The 19,962-nt window shown below is 50.8% G+C and overlaps 4 protein-coding genes across 9 annotated transcripts in view; 2 read left to right on the top strand and 2 right to left on the bottom strand.

Moving 5' to 3' along the window:
• Positions 1-5,052, bottom strand: part of Eftud2 (elongation factor Tu GTP binding domain containing 2) — a 35,597-nt gene extending 30,545 nt beyond the window's left edge. Inside the window, exons 1-3 of one of the 3 annotated variants that reach the window (XM_048365443.1) lie at positions 4,895-5,052; positions 2,718-2,826; positions 593-749 (exon numbers count right to left, since the gene is read on the bottom strand). In XM_048365443.1, the coding sequence (XP_048221400.1) occupies positions 593-749; positions 2,718-2,822 (262 nt within the window). In that variant the 5' untranslated portion in view covers positions 2,823-2,826; positions 4,895-5,052. Of the gene's footprint in view, positions 1-592; positions 759-2,717; positions 2,827-4,894 lie in introns of all 3 variants that reach the window. The other 2 variants (XM_048365442.1, XM_048365441.1) reach the window with 2 other exon arrangements.
• A 255-nt stretch (positions 5,053-5,307) lies between these two features.
• Ccdc103 (coiled-coil domain containing 103) lies at positions 5,308-9,629 on the top strand. Of its 2 annotated transcripts, none has more exons than XM_048365447.1 (4): positions 5,308-5,362; positions 6,038-6,190; positions 6,516-6,648; positions 8,131-8,663. In XM_048365447.1, the coding sequence occupies exons 2-4, from the start codon at positions 6,048-6,050 to the stop codon at positions 8,581-8,583; spliced, it is 729 nt and encodes a 242-aa protein (XP_048221404.1). In that variant the 5' UTR covers positions 5,308-5,362; positions 6,038-6,047; the 3' UTR covers positions 8,584-8,663. The 2 variants fall into 2 exon arrangements, with proteins under 2 accessions (XP_048221404.1, XP_048221405.1); XM_048365448.1 differs by lacking the exon at positions 8,131-8,663 and adding an exon at positions 9,588-9,629 and having other exon boundaries at positions 5,326-5,362; positions 6,039-6,190.
• On the top strand, positions 6,572-11,108 carry Fam187a (family with sequence similarity 187 member A). 2 transcript variants are annotated; one of them, XM_048365445.1, is made up of 2 exons: positions 6,572-6,648; positions 9,550-11,108. In XM_048365445.1, exon 2 carries the CDS (start codon positions 9,590-9,592, stop codon positions 10,826-10,828), a length of 1,239 nt encoding a protein of 412 aa, XP_048221402.1. In that variant the 5' UTR covers positions 6,572-6,648; positions 9,550-9,589; the 3' UTR covers positions 10,829-11,108. The 2 variants fall into 2 exon arrangements, with proteins under 2 accessions (XP_048221402.1, XP_048221403.1); XM_048365446.1 differs by having other exon boundaries at positions 6,587-6,648; positions 9,588-11,108.
• Positions 11,109-11,990: 882 nt separating this feature from the next.
• On the bottom strand, positions 11,991-19,632 carry LOC125365966 (glial fibrillary acidic protein). 2 transcript variants are annotated; one of them, XM_048366303.1, is made up of 10 exons: positions 19,160-19,632; positions 18,409-18,469; positions 18,122-18,217; positions 17,081-17,242; positions 16,377-16,502; positions 15,968-16,188; positions 15,460-15,503; positions 14,963-15,079; positions 13,638-13,723; positions 11,991-13,064 (listed from the first exon to the last, which is right to left on the bottom strand). In XM_048366303.1, the coding sequence occupies exons 1-10, from the start codon at positions 19,630-19,632 to the stop codon at positions 13,023-13,025; spliced, it is 1,428 nt and encodes a 475-aa protein (XP_048222260.1). In that variant the 3' UTR covers positions 11,991-13,022. The 2 variants fall into 2 exon arrangements, with proteins under 2 accessions (XP_048222260.1, XP_048222261.1); XM_048366304.1 differs by lacking the exon at positions 14,963-15,079.
• Positions 19,633-19,962: the final 330 nt, after the last annotated feature.

Raw genomic sequence — 19,962 nt, forward strand, 5'->3', positions numbered from 1 at the left:
GAAGCAAGACTCAATCCTAAAAGTAGTGAAACCAGGCTTGGTGGCTCTAGTCTGTAATCCTAGTTACTTGGGAAGTGGAGATGAAGACTGCAGTTTGAGACCAGTTGAGGCATCGAAGTTTGTAGGACACCATCTTAACTAATGGCTAGGCATGGAGGTCTATGACTATTATTATCCCAGCTATAGGGAAGTACAATGCTGCGTGTAGTGACACACTCCTGTCATGCTCAGTGACACAGGAAAAAGCACAAGCAAGAGGACTGGAGTCCAAGTCAGCCTAGATGGGGTGGCTCAACTGGTAGAGTGCCCGCCAAAGTGGGAGGCCTCAAGTCCAATCTCCAGTGCCACCAAAACAAAACAAAAACATAATGCACCAACAACACACACACATACAACTACTAAAAACAAAAACAAAAAAAAAAACAAGGCTGAAGGCACAGCTCAGAAATAAGAGCAATAATACGTAATTGCTTAGTAACAAGCTTAATCCAGAAAAAGTATCTGAATGTACTATGAACTGGACAGTCCATTCATTGAACTTAAGATTTGCTGAAAGCTTCATTTCCTTCTCTCCCCAGAGCCCCTGCCATACCTGTAAGAGGCTGGGTATCTTCCTCCTGAACTATGGTCTCCACTTCAGGACCATACACCTCCTCAGCTGTTGGGTAGTACTTCTTGTCTTCGTGTAGCACCACCTCCATTCCTGGGTGATCTTCATCATGCTCTCCTACGTCATCCTCATCCTCATCCTCATCCATCTGGAGGCAAGAGAGGGAAGGAGGATAGAGGAGGCGTACCTTTCTTCCGCAGGTGACACTGCCTCACCCGAGCAAAAGCTGTGGGCTCATGCTGAACAGTTTCTACTGCAAGTTCTGTGCCAGTGGGGAGGGTTTCAATCCTGTGTCCTTCTACAGAGGGGAGCCCTGGAAGCTCTCCTACTTCAAATCTGCCCCTTCCTGAACGTGGGCCAATGGCCACAGGGGCACACCCTTTCAAGGAAAAAAAAAAATCTACTTTCTCCATGGACAAAAACTAAGAGCCAGAGCTTAAAACTGAGAAAAAGCCCATAACTTGGCATTTTCATTTAGAATCACAGAAGTGGTTTCAAAAAATAACTTGGGGGCTGGGAATGTGGCTTAGTGATAAAGTGTTTGCCTAACGTGCATGAAGCCCTGGGTTCAAATTCTCAGTATCACATAAACAGAAAAGGCTGAAAGTGGTTCTGTGGCTCAAGAGGTAGAGTGCTAGCCTTGAGCAAAAAGAAACTTAAGGACCAGTGCCCAGGCTCTGAGTCCAAGCCCCAGGACTGGCAAAAAACAAAACAAACAAAAAAATAACTTGGTGCTGGGTGCAAGTGACGCATACTTAACAACCCTTACCACTCTGAAAGTTAAAATCTGAGAATCAAGGTTTGAAGCCAGCCTAGGCAGACAAATCCAAGAGACTCTTATCTCCATTTTTTTTTGGCCAGTCCCGGGGCTTGGACTCAGGGCCTGAGCACTGTCCCTGGCTTCTTTTTGCTCAAGGCTAGCACTCTACCTCTTGAGCCACAGCGCCACTTCCGGCTTTTTCTGTGCAATAAACACAAAGACACCTTTGGTGCTTTTTATAAGTCTCAGACTATCCTGGACTTACCTTCCCTCAACTCTCCTAAAAGGGAGTCACAGGAACCTGTACCTTCTCTTTCTACCATTTTCTTTCTGTATTTTTGAAAGCTTGTGCACTAGCATTTGGAAAAGTTGACTACTTTTCTAAGTTGGAGTTATTTGTTATTATCAAAAAACATAAAAAGGGGGCTGGGAATATGGCCTAGTGGCAAGAGTGCTTGACTCGTATACATGAAGCCCTGGGTCCGATTTCCCAGCACCACATATATAGAAAAAATGGCCAGAAGTGGCGCTGTGGCTCAAGTGGCAGAGTGCTAGCCTTGAGCAAAAAGAAGCCAGGGACAGTGCTCAGGCCCTGTGTCCACACCCAGGACTGGCAACAAAAAAACAAAACAAACAAAAAACACAAAAGGAGGACTGGGAAATTAGGTTAGCAGTAGAGTGCTCGTCTAGCATGCATGAAGCCCTGGGTTCAATTCCTTAGCACCATATAAAAAGAAAAAGCCAGAAGTGGCAGTGGTAGAGTGCTAGTGTTAAGCAAAAAGAAGCCAGGGACAGTGCTCAGGCCCTGAGTCCAAGCCCCAGGACTGGCAGAAAAACAAAAAACAAAAACAAAAAAACCACACACACACAAAAGGAAAAATAGAGTTACTACTAGATGAACAAATGTACAAATTACAAAGCCACTTCAAAAATGAAACTGTCTTTTTAGAGCAGTGCAAGACCTCTAATAAGTCAGGTTATAAAAAAGACAACGTTAGAGATGTAGACACAGGGATGTATGAGAATGTAGAAGACTTGGGGAAGGGAGGGAGGGAGGGAGAGAGGAGTGGGCATTAGTGGATCACTTCTGTAATCCTAGCTACTCAGAAGGCTGAGATCTGAGGATGACAGTTTAAAGCCTGCCTGAGCTGAAAAGTCCATGAGACTCTTATCTCCAATTAACCACTAAAAGCCAGAAGTGGAGCTATGGCTTAAATGATAAGAGTGCTAGCCTTGAGCAAAAAGCCTCAGACACAGCAATCTGGCCCTAAGTTCAAGCCCCAGGTCTGGCATTAAAAGAAAAAAAAAAAAGGGCAAAAATGAGAAAAACAATATATTTTGTCTTACCTCATCAAGATCTTTGGTCTCTCTTCCCAATTCATCATCATCTTCATCAGAATCAAGCTCTGGTCCAATATAATTCCCAAATTCATCATATAAGTCAGTATCCATGATGCTAAAATTCAAGGAGAAAGGAGTTAAGATTCCAGTATGATAATCAAGGTTTCCATGACATACCCTCACCTCACATACATGTTCTTTGGGCATAACTATCAACCTATTAACCAATCCCCAAAAGCCCAGTACTTCTCTACCCTTACCCTACTCATTGTCTCCATTTATACTCTTTATTTCTCTCTCTTTTGTGCCAGTACTGGGGCTTGAACTTAAGAGGTAGGGTTCTGTCCCTGAGCATTCTCATTCAAGGCTAGAAATGGGGTCCAGCTAACCTTTTGCCCAGGCTGGCCCCAAACTATTATTCTCCTAATCTATGCCTCCTGCGTAGCTAGGATTTCAACCATGTGTGGCTTTTTTTTTTTGGCGGGGGGGGGGGGGGGAAGCGGGGTCAGTACTGTTTGACTCAGGGCCTTAAGTTGTTAGACTGGCATACTACTACTTGAGACACACCTGCAGACTTTTTCCCCCTGGTTATTTCTGAGACAGTCTCATGAGCTTCTCTGCTCATTGTGGTTCAAGGCTGGCCTTGAACCCTTGAACCACAATCCTTCTACTCTCGGCCTCCTGAATAGCTAGGATTACAGGTATGAGCTACAGGCACCCAGCTCTACTTTTAATTTTTGAAACAAGGTCTGTATGGGCTAAGCTTGCCTTGTACTCATGATCCTACCTCAGCCTCCCAAGTTCCAGGATTATGAGTATGTACTACCATGCCAGGCCCTTTACCTTTTTTTTTTTGTATGCCCGTTCTGGGGCTTGAACTCAGGACCTAGGCACTGTACCTGAGCTTTTCGGCTCAAGGCAAATGTTCTACCACTTGAGCCACAGCCCACTTCTGGCTTTTGGAGTTTAACTGGAGATAAGAGTCCCACAGATTTTCCTGCCTGAGATGGCTTGAAACTGTGATCCTCAGATCTCAGCCTACTGAGTAGCTAGGATTACAGATGTAAGCCACCAACACATCCTACACAATCACATTACAACCATCAAAGTCAGAAAATTAATACCCTCACATTACTCAAGTTTTACAAACTGTACCAGTAATATCCTTTACTACTAAGGATTCAATCCAGGATATGTTTGCACTAGGCTGTATCTGCATTCTTTCTGCAATGGCTGGCTCAGAACCACAGCCCTCTAGATTTCAGCCTCCTAAGTATCAAAGATACAGGTATAAGACTGTCTTTTTTCTCACTCCATTTTTGACTACAAGAACCCTGTTTCTTTGCTGTCAGTGCTGAATACAGCACCTTGTATTTATAGAAAAACAAATAGCACTAAGTGCTCACTGCAGATGAAATAGAAAATTAATAGACTAAAAATTAAATGTACACTGTGAAAACTTTTCATATATTCTTTTCAAAATCAATCACATGTGTGTTCATTTCATTCTCCCAAGATTCTCATCAGGCAACTGCAGACACTTTCCTAGAAGCTGTTCATGTGCACATTTCAGAAGCACATATAGACTAGAAGTCTGTTCATGGGACAAGCCCCACTGCTATCTACCTCGGGACACTGCACCTACCACTCTGTTGGTTGTTTCCATACCTTGTTATTTCAGCCTGAAGTTCCTACTAAAATGTCACCCATACACACTCACCAAACCCCACTTACACTGTTTCACTGTATGTTGTTCGTGTGTGCGCGCGCGCGCGTGTGTGTGGCGGCAAGCTCTCTACCACAGTATTGTGTCCACAGCCAACACTGTTCTAGATCAACAAAGTCTTAAAGACGTGCCACCCGTTGTGCAAAACTAGTGGCTCCTGGAACCACACCTGCACCCTCCCCACTGTAAAGTAGGCTCTCGAAGGGGCACCCGAACTCTCATAGACGAGGGGTGAAGGCAGCACAGATGGGCAAGGAATCGATAGGGGACGGGAAGTTGAGCACACGGCCTCTGCCCAGACGGGATCTTACTGACGGTGGGAATCGACGTGTGGAGTGGGAGTAGAACGGGAAAGTGGGTGAGGGAGGTGCATCTTTCATTCCCTTCCCGCCCCAGGCCTCAATTTACCCATCTGTAACGCGAAAAGGGATAGACAACAAGAAACACCCGACCTGACCTTCTTTAATTTCTCTCCCCCACGCGAAGTAGTCCTGCGGCGCGGCTAACACGCGCCAACTCTCCTGGCTCCCGCTTAGCCTAGAACTCCAGTCCGCCGCCGGAGACCGCGCTTCCGCCCCACGCCGCGACAACGCCGGCGCCCGCCGCCAGGAAGGACCCCGCAGACGCCGCGGCCGCGTTTCTGCCTCTGAGGACAGCCCTCTGCCTGAATATCGATTCGGAGGAATGCCGGCCGCGAGACAGGAACCTGAGAGGGGACGTCGCGGAGCCCCAAACCGAAGTGTGGGCTGCTTCAGGGCCTAAGGACACAAGAATATGATCAGGCGCCTCGAGGCCACCCTGAAGGGGGCCTTCGGGCCGATCACGTGGCCGGCCTGTCGGCGCAGTTGCTGAGCAACCGCGGTTGATGGGCGCGGCACGTGCTGAACGCCGTCAGGGGATCCCCAAGGAAAGCCTGGGGTGTTGGGTGAGGGTCTGGGGACTGCGGAGGCGGATGGGCGGGATGGGAGAGCTGTTCTTTACAGGATGAATTTTTTTTTTTTTTGGCCCGTCCTGGGCCTTGGACTCAGGGCCTGAGCACTATCCCTGGCTTCTTCTTGCTCAAGGCTAGCACTCTGCCACTTGAGCCACAGCGCCGCTTCTGGCCGTTTTCTGTATATGTGGTGCTGGGGAATGGAACCTAGGGCCTCGTGTATCCGAGGCAGGCACTCTTGCCACTAGGCTATATCCCCAGCCCTACAGGATGAATTTTTATACCTGGGCTAAAAAGTAGCTAACAAGAGTCATACTTTTGAAGGAGGTCCTCTATGACAACGATTTGCTATAGAATGATCCTGAAATCTAAATGTCTCCTCAGCCGAAGAAGAATCTCACTTAGTGTACCACTAAGCTACACCCCGGTCCCTAAAATATGTTTAAAAGTAGAAAACAAAAGACAGGGCTCTAAAATGAGTCAGGTCTTATTTCCAGGGACAAGTTTTCTGTCATTCCTCTCCATATCTGTAATGTAGAAAACTGTTTTTTGCAACATCCTCAAGTGCAGGGATGCTTTTGTGTCATTTTATGTTCTGGCAGACAATCCAGAGGTATTCTTTTTCATTAATACTGAACCCCTTTTAAATGAATTCCCTTTGCTTTCACAGGCATGAGCCATGGAAAAGAATGACATAATTGACTTCAAGGCTTTGGAGAAAGAGCTGCAGGCTGCACTAGCTGCTGATGAGAAGTACAAACGGGAGAATGCTGCCAAGTTGCGGGCAGTAGAGCAGAGAGTGCCTTCCTATGAGGAGTTCAGGTTGGCTCAGAATGATTTTTCTTAGGTCCTTCTGTCATGGTGGGCAATAGTAGATAAAAGCAAGCACCTTAGATTCAGATCATGCTGGGCTTCTTCCCTGGTCCCACCTTTTACTATTTATATGATCATCCACAAGTTCTTCAGCCTTCCTGAGCCTCTCTCTTTTATGTACTAAAAGTAATTGTTGTTATAATGGAGTTAATACGTATAAAGCCTCTGAAAACAGCATTTGGTAATTGTCCACCTGTATCAGGAAAAGTAGATGCCTCATACCCAGCAACCCAACGTTAAGTTTATATTCCAAATCTCTGTCCATTCCTCCCAGGGGTATTGTCCTTGCATCACATCTAAAGCCACTGGAGCGAAAGGACAAGATGGGAGGAAAGAGAACTGTGCCCTGGAATTGCCATACTACTCAGGGAAGGACTTTCCAGGATATGGCCACTGAAATATCCCAGGTAGATGAGGCCCAGCCTCTTTACTTCAGTATGATTCTCTATCCTAAAACTACAACACTCTCTTCTTATGATAATATGTGCCTCTTCCTTATTTCCTTATTTCTCCTGGGAATCCAATAGACAGGATTTTGCCACCAAACCCAGAAAGACTAGCAACCAGTAGATGGTGAGGCTTACTTGAAATGGGCATGAGTGAAAAATCAGGTTCAGAAAGTCTTTTTTTTCCTGTTTTTATTTTATTGTCATGGTGATATACAGTGTGTGGAGGGGGGGTGGTTTACAGTTACATATGTAAGGTAGTAAGTACATTTCTTTGTTTTGTTTGGTTTTGTTTTTTTGCCAGTCCTGGGGCTTGGACTCAGGGCCTGAGCACTGTCCCTGGCTTCCTTTTTGCTCAAGGCTAGCACTCTGCCACTTGAGCCACAGCGCCACTTCTGGCCGTTTTCTAGATATGTGGTGCTGGAGAATCAAACCCAGGGCTTCATGTATACGAGGTGAGCTCTCTTGCCACTAGGCCATATTCCCAGCCCTCTTTGTTTTGTTTTGTTTTGTTTTGTGTTTTTTTTTTGCCAGTCCTAGGGCTTGAACTCATGGCATGAGCACTGTCCTTGTCTTCTTTTTGCTCAAGGCTAGCACTCTACCACTTGAGCCACAGCGCCACTTCTGGCTTTTTCTATATCTGTGGTGCTGAGGAATCGAACAAAGGGCTTCATGTATATGAGGCAAGCACTTTACCAGTAGGCCATATTCCCAGCCTCGGTAGTGAGTACATTTCTTATTTTTCTCCTATCTCCCCTCCCCCCATCAGTAAGTCTTTTCACTGGGTGCTGGTGGCTCACATCTATAAGCTACTCAGTAGGCTGAGATCTGAGGATAGGGTTCAAAGCCAGCCTAGACAGAAAAGTGTGTGAGATTCATACCTCCAATTAACCAGCAGAAAGCCAGAAGTGGAGCTGTGGCTCAAGTGGTAGAGTTCTAGCCTCAAACACTTGAGAAAAAACGCTAGTCCCTGAATTTAAGCCCTAGTACTGGTGGGTGCCTGTGCACGTGTGCGCGCTTGCACGCGTGCGTGTGCGCACACACACACAAGTAAGTCTCTTCCATTAGTCCTTTGACTTTTGTACTCAGATTAGATTGATAGTACTCTATGGTAGAGTTGGAAGAGAGACAGGGTCTGTCAGATCCTTGATACTTTGAGTTTCCTTTTTCTCTCCTGAGATTGTGCTCTCCTCTTCAGAGCAAACCAGCTTACTTTGGAAAGACAGCACTGTGACCTCTTCCTTAGTAGGAAAACCCCAGTCTAAAGGAGAAACTTACATGATAGCTTGGATTCTTTGGGCTCTCCTTCTCTGCCCCAGGACTCTCTGTCCCAGGCCTTGCAGTTCCAAAGCGAAAATGAAATCCTACAAGCCCCCTTCTCCCTTTCCATCACTGTGAACAGCCAGAAGAGCTCTGGACTCCTTTCCTTCCTTTGTGATCCAGGAGAAAACTCCATTCCAGCCCAAGACTTCAGCAGAGTTCTACCGCGATTGGAGGCGACACATGAGGAGCGGGCTAGAGCGCTATCAGGCCCTGCTGCAGCTCGGGGGTCCTAGGTTGGGCCACCTCTTCCAGACAGATGTGGGATTTGGACTTCTAGGGGAGCTCCTGGTAGCACTGGCTAATCATGTGAGGCCAAGTGATCGGGTTACTGTTTTGGGGATCCTGCATAGCCTGGCCAACACTGGGCGCTTCACCTTGAACATGAGCCTGCTGAGCCAGGCAGAGAAGGAGAGTTGCCAATGCCTATTTCAGAAGCTACAGGCTATGAGCACGCCCAAACTCCTGCAGGAAGGCCTCAGCCAGAAGAAGTTGGGTGCAGAGGAGCTGTCTGATGGGCTTCAGGAGGAAGAGAACCTCCTAGAAGAGCTACTCAGGCTCTACCAGGTTCGCTGAGAGGCCCGGTTGCCCTCAAAGATACCAGTGGTACCTGGGGGTATGTTGTGCTGTTTGGTGTTAGTTTTTTTGTGAGATTGCAATGAGAGACCGACGCCTACATCCTTTCTCCTGTGTTTTATTTTGTTTGCATTTAATTAAACTCGGGCCCTACATTTGCTAGGTAGGTACTTTTCCATTTGAGCCATGTTCTCGTTTGAGTCATGTTCCCGTTTCCTTCTGAACTATGACTGTTTAGTGCAAAAGCTATAGTCCTGCCTACTTCTCTAGTCCTTTATTGTCACCATGTTTTCCCTCCCACCCTTCAAGTCTGCCATGCCTTTAGCCTGCTGGCCCTGAGAGAGGGATGTGTTCCCAACCAAATGCTAGCTACAGCCTCCACTCTGAGAAAGAAAAAAAAGCAACCTCATTCATCTTCCATGGAAAATAAACACCCATCTCCATAGTGCTTACCCAGAATATTTATAACCCAGAGCCAATGAATGGACAGTTAATCCGTGGTGATCAAATGCTGCTTCATGAGGTGCAGAATTTTGCCCTAGGGACTAAGTTCTTGCAGAGATTAGGCCTGGAAAAGCCCCAAGCCATTGACTCAAGACTGGCTAGCACCCAGAACGGCCAGATGTATAGGAGAGTTTCCTTCTACTAGGCTGATAAGAATTGGATTCTGGGCAGGGATAGCAGGATCTCTCAAAGTGAGGCAAAAGGCCTATGGCTCATCCCAGTTTCCCACCCCATTCTTGGGTCAGTACCAGTGTTCTAGAAAGATGAGAGAGGGCCAGGTTCTAGAATGATTTTCCCTAGAGAACAGGTTTGGAACCTTAGAAGGGCGTCATATACCAGCTGGGAATAAATGGCATTGCGTTTGGCTGCTTTTTCTGCAGATCGGTGATTTCTTTTCCTGGCTGCTTAATTCTTTCCTCATATAAAAGCCTCCTGTCAATAGTGATTTCCAGAAACCCACAGGCCTTGAGATCCAGTGCCCTGCGCCTCTCCTCCAACAGGCATGAACCTGGCCCTTACCACCATGTTCCTATGGACCTGGAGCAGCCTCCAAGCCTTTGAAATTGTGGAGAAGGAGAACATTTTCCAGAGCACTCCTTGCCCTGCTTTTCTGATGTTCGACAATGCAGCCTACTTGGCTGACATGAGCTTCGAGCTTCCCTGCCACTGCAAACCCGAGGAGGTCTTGACTGTGGTCTGGTACTACCAAAAGCAACTGGGTAGCAGTCACACCAAAGTGCTGACAGACTTTGATGGGCGGTTGCTGACAGAGGAAACTCATGTGCGAGTGGGCAGTGACATGTTGGTCCGCTTCAGCATCCGCATGTTCAGTCTGCTGGTCTTCCGAGCCCAGCCTGAGGACTCAGGCCTGTATTTCTGTGGCACCCGCGAGGGGGATTACTTTTATGCCTACGATGTGGACATCCAGAGCAATGTTGGGATGGTGGCCACCTTTAGGGATGAAGGACAGGAGCCCTTTGCAGACAATTACTATAATAACCTCCATGTCTTCACTACCTTCTGGGAGTGGACCCCCTGTGACCGTTGCGGGGTACGTGGAGAGCAGTGGCGCACTGGCCTCTGCTACCTGAAGAGCCCTGACCTCTCCCCACGATACCAAAAGAGAGCGCCCCACGTGGTATCCTGTGGTTCACAAGCTGTGCCGAGGAAGGTATACAACTTGGCCAAGAACCGCATGCCTGAGCTGCAGGTTCAGAGCTGCCTGGTACCCTGTAAGAACCAGACCCAGCAGGGCTTGCTGGCCATCTACAACTACGTGTCGAAAGTGGGCAGCAAGTCCTGGGTCCCCCAGGTCCCCATCCAATTCCACCAGCAGAGACTAGGTCATGGGCTCATCATCTCCTGTCCTGGGGCCCGGCCAGAGCATGCGGTGGCCTGGGACAAGGACCACCAGCAACTGTACCGCACACAGTACCTGATAGGTGTCAACAGATCCATGCGGGTGTTCATTGACCATGGCAATCAACTCCACATTCGCTTCACCCGGCTAAGTGACCGCGGCATCTACTATTGCTGGCGGCAGGGGGAGCGGGTTGCTGGGTTCCGGCTGGGTGTGAAATCCCGAAAGTACCACCCAGACACAATGTCGGATCCCGAGACTCGTTCTGCCGTGATGCTCACCCTGCTTGCCTACCTGCTCATCACAGTCGTCTTTGTCATCGTTCAATTCTGTCGTTGCTGCTGTTACTGTTGTGGCTGTTGTCCCAACTTCTCCCTCTAGGTTGTCTCTTTCCCCACCTCTGAAGACCAGCTGTGCTTCGATGTATTCTGTTAAATGATTACCAGAAGTTTCTGGTTTCTTGGGCTGGGACATGTGGACAAATACCTTAGTTACGGCATGCCCCCTAGTTTCATGGCAGGCCTGCAGTTTGATCTGGGAAATGGGGAAGGCCCTGGGGTGAATGGAGGATTGGGGACTGAGGTTAGGGGGAAAAGCCAGGACAGGTGTCATCTCATGTCACACTTGGGTCAGAGAGGGAGGAAGTGACTGGAATCCCTTACCAGTGTGGTTATGGGGATAGCATCATCAGTGCTTTGTCATCTTGCTTTTGAGGACAAGGCAAGATGGCAAAGTCCTGGGACTTTGAACTGGGAGTAGCAGGGACAGGAAGGAAGAAAAGAATGGGGGGAGTGGACGTGTCTCCTCCTTGCCTTCTTCCCATCATCATTCAGGGAACCACAGGTGGAAACAGCAGGTGTAGGAATGAGGGTAAAGATGAGGATGGGAATGAGTGAAGACAGAAGATACAGAATTCAGAGCCTTTCTGAGCAGCTACACCTGGACTGGGGACTAGGGATGAGAAAGAGGGTGGGCGAAGGCTGGGACATCAGGACTCTAATGGCAAAGTGGGTCAGAGCTGGGAGCTGGCATGTGGCTGCTGTCATGAGGGCTTGGGCTCCCAGATGATGGAGGATAAGAGGCAACTTAACTTCTTATTTAAGGTCAGGTCTTGGCCCCAGCCCTGCTGTCTCAGGCACACATGACAGTCCACAATGGAGACCTCAGGTACATGACTTTATTGCTGCTCAGTGGGTGACGGCAACAGCACTGCCCTGAAGGTTAACAGTGGGGGTGGGGGTGGCAGCAAGGAGTGGCAGGGATATCAAGTCTTGAAAGAGGGAGGAACCCAACCCTCCCTTTCTTGGCTTCCTATGGTGGATCTTTTCAACCCCATTTTGGGCACAGACACCCACCTGTTCACCCACAGGGAGCAGTGCCTACTCTGGGGGGTGAAGTCAAGTGCTATGCCTTCAGGCTGCAGGAACACAAGCCAGTGTGTTCACTGAACTCATGCCACTGAGGACATTTGGAGTGCAGCTAGGAGTGGCTACAGAGGCTGCCTCTGGTGGAGAAGCTGAGATGTGGTGGTGTTTACACTAGGGTGGAGAAGCAGCAGTTGCAGATTCAGAGGCCTGGGTGGCCAGGGATTATGCAGCTAGGCAGAGGCTTGCAGAAAAGGACACAGCTGTGCTCTGTCCTCTGGACAGCAGCCCCCTCTCTTTCCTGTTTCAGTGTCTTCAAGAGAATGAGTCACTTCCTCGATTCCCACGATCCAGAGGCCGAGTGTAACCAGTCACTCACAACTGCTCTCTCTGATGTCAGGCCTTGTCCCCATGCCCGCCTCCACTACCAACACCCTTAGAGGAAGTCCCCATGGGCTTGACCTCTCTGTACCCACACCCAGAGGCCAGGTCACTCTTCCGCAACTCCTCAGCACCTAGTCCTTCTCCACTTACACTAGTCCCCAAATACCAAGACCCAAGCTCCCCTATGCCTAAGGACTGGCTCCCTGCATGGCAGCTCACTGGGGTCTGAGGTACTTGAATCGTTACCCAGGAAGCCCTCCTCCTCCCCTGTGGCATCTAGACAAGCCAGAAATTGTTATGACCACTCCAGGTGGCAAGACTTTCCCACTCAGTCCTGGTTGGTTAGGGTCATTCTTAGGAACTAGCCTCTAGCCAGGATTATCTTGCCTTGGGGACTTCAGCTTTGAATCCCAGTGAATCCCAGGTTTGTTTTTCCCCACCCTCCCAACCCCTACAACAGCCTGAGGAAACCCAAAGTTTAGTGCCCAGACACCTTCAGTTCTGGCAACAGTTGCCATAACAACAGAGAGGAAGGAGAATATGATTGGTTAGGTCCTCCTGCCCTGCCCAACTTCTCTCTTTCCTCCCTATTATAATCCAAGCTGCTGACCACCCCCTCCCTGCTCCAGACTATCCCTTGGGATACGTGCCTTGTTAGTTAGAGGTGCTGGGTGCTAGGTTGATGCCATCTGGCAGCCTAATGTTGATTGAGCAAAGGCAGCAAGCTGGTGTAGAGACATAGAAGGGAAAGCAAGGGCATGGAATCTGATCTGGGGAAATGAACTATCATCCCAGAAGGAGCAACTATCCTGCTTCTACTGCAGTCCTCACATCACGTCCTTGTGCTCCTGCTTGGACTCCTTAATGACCTGCAGGGGACAGGGAAGGGGCACAGTTCATAGGAGCTCACACCAGACCCCTGTCCCACCAGGCTAGGCTGGGCAATGCCTCAACTGTCCTGAGTCTTTGTCCTCTTGATAGTAACTATCAGAGCAGGGGGTGGGACACTGCTTGCAAAGCATTTAGCACCATGCCTGTCACATGGTAAGCTAAGGATAGAAGAAGAATAGCAACTAATTTTGTTGCTATCTCCACTGGGAATGTGAAGGGGCTGTGGAAATATGCTTTCTTCTCATTCATAAAATCTGTAAGCCCTCATCTCTGCAGCTATCGCACCTGAAGCTAATTGTGTGTGTGTGTGTGTGTGTGTGTCTGTGTGTCTGTGTGTCTGTGTCCCCTGTGTGTCTGGGCCCCTATTCAAGGAGCCTAGGATCCCCCTTAGCACCACCTATGGCATGGGGCAGAGGGAATCACATTCAGGTTCCATTTGTCTCCCAGAGTTCCTGGGATGCTCCAGAGAATCAGTGTGCCATTTATGCCCCAAGTCTCAGGCTTTCTCCATAGCCCAGCCTCAAGAACTCCTATGGTGACCCTGTCCTCACCTCTCCATCCCGCATCTCCACGGTCTTTACCACGATGTTCCTCTTAAGGTGGCCTTCTGACATTGACTTGGTGTCCAGGCTGGTTTCTGCAGGTGTGAGGAGAGGAGGCCTCTGGTGGGCTCTCAGGACATGAGACAGCCTCTCCTGAGCCCCCATTCCCTATCACACATCCACATTGTGAGCTCAAGAACCTATTCAAGCCAGGCAGAGAAAGCCTTGGCTCTTCTAAAGGAAATTAGAGACCCCCAAGTCCCTCTAGTGCGGGGTACACCCTGCTGCTGTCCAGTACTCTACTATGTCTTCTGACATGGCTTTGTTTCAGCCCTGATTTGGCACCTGGCTTCCTGACAACCCAGCAGGGCTCCAAGGATGAAGCACATGGGCTTTGAGATCTAGAGGAGTAAGTCAAGTCCCAGCTGAGCCACAATCAGCCACACTGCTATGTGCAGGCTCATTGATCTCAGGCTGAGTTTCCTCATTGGCAAAATGGAGCGGGTGGTGTCTACTTTTCTAGGTGGGAGAGAAGAGGCAATTAACTGAAATAAAGTATGTTAAATACCAGGAACATACTAGTGCTCAATACACGTGGACCTTATTCTTGTCCCCTCTCTACTTTCTCTGTCATATATTGGACCCCACTGGCCTTTGACTGTTTCCCACTTGGCAGCGTTACCTCTACCTGGTTAGCCTGGTCAACCTTCCGTTGCTCAGTTAAGTCCTGGGACATGCATGTCTAATGTTCCTACATATCCTAACCCAGAAGAGGATTTTTTGTCCTCATCTAAGACTCATTTGAGAGCCACATACCAGTAAAAAAGTAATTTAGTCTGCCCCCCTTAGAGAGAAAAAATATGACATGTCACACTCACTAATATTTAAAATTAAGAGCAGGGAACATAAAACTTTATTCACTACAAGGGCAGGAGTCTAGAGGGAATGAATCCTCTGGGCTGAATCAGCACTGAGCAGAGCAACAGAGCCTTGGGGACAGATGTATCAAGTAGTGAGCCTGCCCACCAGCCACAGCAAGACACAAGGGGACTTCCCAGTGAGCAAAGAGGTGAGGCGGAGGCTGGCGTGCACCCAGGGGCCCCAGAGCAGCTCATCTGAGCTCCCAGGGAAATGCTGCCCTGAGCAGCGACCAGTTCTGCTAGCAAAACCTAGTTATCCTAGTTATCCAGTGCCAGGGCCTGGACTAGGGCCTGAGGCTCCTGGGCAAAGGAAGCCTAGGAGGAGGGAACCCCAAAGGACTAGAAAAGTAAGTGTCATGAGATTTACTCCCTATCGAGCTGGGAAAAGCAATGGCTGAGAGGCAGACAGCTAACCGAGAGTGGGGGCTCCATTTACAATCTGGTGAGCCTGTGTGGGTATAACTTGTATTGTGAGCCTTTTGAGATGTCTTGTGACCTTGTGAACTTCCCCTTCTTGGATGCTTTTGCCCCCTGTAGTGACAAGCAGTTAAAACAAAACAAGACACAACATAAAGCACTCAGAAGAGCCGAGTTTACCCAGGGCTTACACAATGAGCACTGCTCGAGACCTCAGCCCCCCTCCCCCACCCACCGATCTACTGTGGAGAAGTGTGCAAGAAGAGAAATGCAGGATGGGACAGAGCAAGACAAGGACAGTGGCATTCCCCCCACCTACAAATCCTCTGGGAGACTGAGCTCTGGCTAGGAGCTCTGCAGTGGCTCCTGAAGGAACCTCCCCACCCCCACCCCCGCCCTGCCAAAGAGCTGACACTCCTTGGCTCTCCCAGGCCAAAGGGGGTGGGTGGGGGCGTGGGACACAGCATCTTCCCACAAGGCCCAGCTCTACTGACCTCGGATCTGCAGGTTGGAGAAGGTCTGCACTGGAATGGTGATGCTGGAAGACAGTGGGGGCACAGGGATGAGGAGTTTGCCTTAGGACATTCCCAAGCCAGGTTCCAGTCAGGGCAGCAGGCTAACCCCAAGGCTCTTTGTGCCATTCCAGTGGTTGGGTCTGACTGACTCCATCCTCTGCTTTCCCCAGCCTTAGTGGACTGAGGAGTTAACCTGCCAGCAGAGCTTGGTGGCAGAGAGCAGAGGTGTGGGAGATGCAAGGCGGGTGGGGGAAGGAAGTGGCGAAGCGCCTTCCAAAGAAGGCAGAAGATACCAACAACCAAGGTGAAGAGAAGTAGGCTAGGCGAGGACCCATGTCCACCACCCTGGAACTTCATATTGGTTGGATCTATTTATTGAATACCTACTATGTGTTAGGCAGGCACAGAGAGCAGGAGGGACTGTAGGAAGAGACAGCAGGGAGAATTCCTGGGGGTGGGGGGTGGGGGGGGTAGGGTCAGGGCTCACCGGTTCTCCTCGCCCTCCAGCAGCTTTCTGTAGGTGGCGATCTCGATGTCCAGGGCCAGCTTGACATTCAGCAGGTCCTGATACTCCTGCAGATGGCGGGCCATCTCATCCTTGAGGCTCTGTCCCTCCTCCTCCAGCCGGGCAAGGGCCTCCTGGTACCGTGTGGCCTCCCTGGCATGGCGCTCCTCCTGCTCACGCATCTGCCTTTCCAGGGACTCATTCTGCAGGGTGGTGGGCAGTGGGCAGGTCCCTCAGGGTCCCTGCACCTGGATCCCAGAGCCTGGCCCCAGCCCTACCTCCAACCCTGGTAAAGTTTTGGGGCCCTGTTTTGGGCATCTCCTACAGGGGAAGGTGCCAGCCCCAGCCCAGTGGTTCCCAGGTCATAGGGTCCAGCCCCGCCCATACTCACCACACCACGCAAGGACTCCAGGTCACAGGTTAAAGCCTGCAGCTGGCGTCTATAGTCGTTGGCCTCGTGCTTGGCTTGTCGGAGCATCTCGGCATTTCGGGCAGCAGCATCTGTGAGGTCCGCAAACTAAACAGAGGCCTTAGGCTAAGGGGAGGGCTGGGCGCTGGAAGAGCTCACATCTGATGCCGCCTGGGCCCACTGGGCAGCTTGATCTCTGGGAAATCAGGGAGATGAGCACTGCCCTAGGTCACTCCAAGAATGTTGGCTGGGATGGTTCCCAGAGATGGTGAATGGACAGAAGGCACAGTAGCCACTACTGGGCCTTGGTACCTCGCACAGCACCTGGGCACCCAACAAATGGATGAACAGCATCACAGAATCCAGAACTTCATCATGGGTAGCTCCATCCCTGGGACTGAGCCCTGTCCCCCTCCACTGTAGAAAGTGGGTCCTGGGCAGCAGAACTGGCTTCTCACAGCCATCAGCGCCCCAGCTTTGGGGGAGGCCCTCACCTGCATCAGGCAGGACCCTGCTCAGACTGGCTTCAGCTTGTGTTGCTGCTACTTGAGCTGGATCCCTGGGCTCCTTGGGATTTTTCTATCTCCCAGCTCTCCACACAGGCTTTGCTCTTCACTGGGGATGCCCTTCCCCCTTCTCTTCCTGGCCAGGGCCTATCTGTCCTGCCTAGCTCAAGGCAGGGCTACCTTGGACCGGTACCACTCCTCTGCCTCCTGCAGGTTGCTGGTCGCCACCGCCTCGTACTGTGTGCGAATCTCTCTCAGGGCTGCTGTAAGGTCAGGCTTGGCCACATCCATCTCTACGTGGACCTGCTGTCGGGCCAGCTGCTCCTGAAGTTCCTGCACCTCCTAGAAGGGAGAGGAGGGATGGCAGGGCTCAGGGCAAGGCTGAAGCTTGGGCTCTGCCAACATCTTCACATCCTCTCTCCTGCTTGCACCTCATCCAGGGATGTTGGTTTAGGAAATGGAGGCAGCCCTTGCTGGCAGAAGTGCATGCCTAGGCAAAGGGGAGCAGGGAAAGGAAATTGGGAACTTCATAGCATCCTCATCCAGAGATGGACGGGCAGGAGCTAGGTGCTTTTTGTGGGCACCCAGGTTCCTCAGGACAATAGATTGTGAAGCCAGGCCCTGGACAGATGGCAGGAGTAGAGTCAGTTACTGTGTGACCTTAAGATGCTCTGTAACCTCTCTGGGCCTCAGCATCCTCTGTGAAAGAAGGAAGTAGGAAGGGCTCTTGTCTTACAGGGCTGATGTGAAGGAATACATGAGGCCATGGGGTACATGGGGTACCAGCTGTGTGGATTTCCCCAGGGGCTGGGTGAGGATGCTCTGCTTCTCTCTCTGTGTGTCTCTCTCTGTGTGTCTCTGTCTCTCTCTCTCTCCCTCTCTCATTGTCTATGTCAGTCTCATTCTTTACTTTTGTCTTTGAGTAAGTCTGTCTCTTTTTTTTTTTTGGCCAGTCCTGGGGCTTGGACTCAGGGCCTGAGCACTGTCCCTGGCTTCTTCCCGCTCAAGGCTAGCACTCTGCCACTTGAGCCACAGCGCCGCTTCTGGCCGTTTTCTGTGTATGTGGTGCTGGGGAATCGAACCTAGGGCCTCGTGTATCCGAGGCAGGCTCTCTTGCCACTAGGCTATATCCCCAGCCTGTCTCTTTTTCTAAATGTCTGTCTGTCTGTCTCTCAGCTGTAGTCTGTGTGTTGGGGCTCCCTTCCCCTGTCCTGGCCTCACCTCCTCATGGATCTTCCTTAAGAATCGGATCTCTTCCTCCAGTGACTCAATCTTCCTCTCCAGATCCAGACGGGCCAAGGTGGCTTCATCTGCCTCCTGGAATGCAAGAGGACATTGGGCTGCTCTGACCCCAGCCACCTCTTCCCCACTCCCCAGCCTTGCCTTACTCTTCCTCCCGGGGTGGCACTGGGGAGTGGCTTTGGAGAGCTGGGTTTGGCAAGGGTGTTTGGGTAGGCTGCTGCCAGCCCTTTCTCCCCTCCCCTGCCCCTTCCCTCCCCCTCTCTGACCTGTCTATAGGCAGCCAGGTTGTTCTCAGCCTCCAGCCTCAGGTTGGTTTCGTCCTGGAGCCTGGGATGGGAGAACACATTCCAAACTTTCCTGAAGACTCCTAGATCCCCACCCCATTCCCCCTCGAATATGGCTGTCACAGAGACCCCCGGTAGCAGGTAGAGTGGCAAGAGTATTGAGGGTCAGGAGGGTCCTAGACAGGGGCTTTGTCTGGAAGGGTGAGCAGATAAGGGCTTTTGCCTTAACTCATTACTAAGGAGTCTTATCGGGGTTGGTGCACCTGTTCCTGCTTATACAGGCACATCCACCACCTTACATTTACTGCTGGATGCACACACACACATTCTCTCTCTCTCTCTCTCTCTCTCTCTCTCTCTCTCTCTCTCTCTCTCTCCTGAACCACTGAGAACATACACTTGCCTGCCACTCAGCCCTGCTCCTTTCCCTGCTTCCTTCACTTCCAAACCTCAGCCTCTTGTGCATGCTAACCTTCTCTCGCCACCTTCTTAGGTATGGATCTAGGCTCAGAATAGATAATACCCCCTTCCAAATATACAAATACACCATCAGTGAATGAAACGTAAAGCCCCTGGTCTTTCTATCATATTGGAGGGCAAGAGCAGCTCCCCACTTCCCAGAGGTGGGGAGACCCAGGCGGAGTACCAGCTCAAGGATGTAGTCCCATGCACACTCCCTCTGGGGGACTCTGGTTCTCTACTAAAAGGCCCTTTTCCCTGTCCCCCTCCTCACTTCTGTCTCAGGACGCCCAGGTCCTGGGCCAGATTGTCTCTCTCCACCTCAAGCCGAGCGCTGGTGGCAGTCAGGTGATCGAGCCGCAGCCTCAGCTCCCGAAGCTCAGCCTGGTAGACATCGGCCAGCTTGGTGGGCTCCTTGGCCCGCAGCTGGTTCAGCTCAGCAGCCAGCGCCTTATTTTGTTGTTCCAAAAACCGAACCTTCTCAATGTAGCTGGCAAAGCGATCGTTGAGCTCCATCATCTCAGCCCGCTCACTGGCCCGGGTCTCCTTGAAGCCGGCATTGAGTGCCCCGGCCAGCGAGAAGTCCACTCGAGCCGGTAGCGGAGGAGACAGGCGAGCCAGGGGGACCCTGGGGCAGGGACTCAAGCGGAGACCGGCGCTCAGGCGGTGGCTGGGCCCCAGGCCCCTGACCACCATCTCTGAGGAGGTGTAGGAGCGCCGAGCAGAGGTGACCTGTCTCCGTTCCATCCTGTCCTGTCTCTCTGCTGGCTCCTGAGATGTGCAGGCTTTATGGAGGAGTGGGCTGGACTGGTAATGCCTGGGCTGCCAGGCAACAGCTTCTGGCATAGCCTGAGGGGGTGTGGCTGAGCTGTGGCCCGACCATGGGGAGAGCTTTGCTCACCCCACTGAGGTCACTGTGCCCAGTCAGGGCTTCCTGGCATACCAGCCTGGTCAGAGGTAGGAAGTGCCTGGAGTCCTGACCCCTGAGCAAGGAGACCCTCTCCCTAGGAAGCTGGGTCAAGAAAAGGCTGGCCTGGATGAGTCACAAGCCACTGTGCACAGGCCTTCTCGATGGAA

This window comes from Perognathus longimembris, chromosome 17 (genome assembly GCF_023159225.1).
Source record: "Perognathus longimembris pacificus isolate PPM17 chromosome 17, ASM2315922v1, whole genome shotgun sequence".
NCBI lineage: Eukaryota > Metazoa > Chordata > Mammalia > Rodentia > Heteromyidae > Perognathus > Perognathus longimembris.

What these genes read in the sequence shown, in the direction of transcription:
- Ccdc103 (XM_048365447.1), top strand. Translation starts at nt 6,048, where the DNA reads ATGGAAAAGAATGACATAATTGACTTCAAGGCTTTGGAGAAAGAGCTG. An exon ending in CCTTCCTATGAGGAGTTCAG is followed by an intron (nt 6,191 to 6,515) that starts GTTGGCTCAGAA and finishes CATTCCTCCCAG; the next exon opens with GGGTATTGTCCTTGCATCAC. An exon ending in TGGCCACTGAAATATCCCAG is followed by an intron (nt 6,649 to 8,130) that starts GTAGATGAGGCC and finishes TTTGTGATCCAG; the next exon opens with GAGAAAACTCCATTCCAGCC.
- Fam187a (XM_048365445.1), top strand. Translation starts at nt 9,590, where the DNA reads ATGAACCTGGCCCTTACCACCATGTTCCTATGGACCTGGAGCAGCCTC.
- LOC125365966 (XM_048366303.1), bottom strand. Translation starts at nt 19,632, where the DNA reads ATGGAACGGAGACAGGTCACCTCTGCTCGGCGCTCCTACACCTCCTCA. An exon ending in ACCTGGCTGCCTATAGACAG is followed by an intron (nt 18,218 to 18,408) that starts GTCAGAGAGGGG and finishes CTTGCATTCCAG; the next exon opens with GAGGCAGATGAAGCCACCTT. An exon ending in AAATGGAGCCCCCACTCTCG is followed by an intron (nt 13,724 to 14,962) that starts GTTAGCTGTCTG and finishes TCACACCTGCAG; the next exon opens with AAACCAGCCTGGACACCAAG.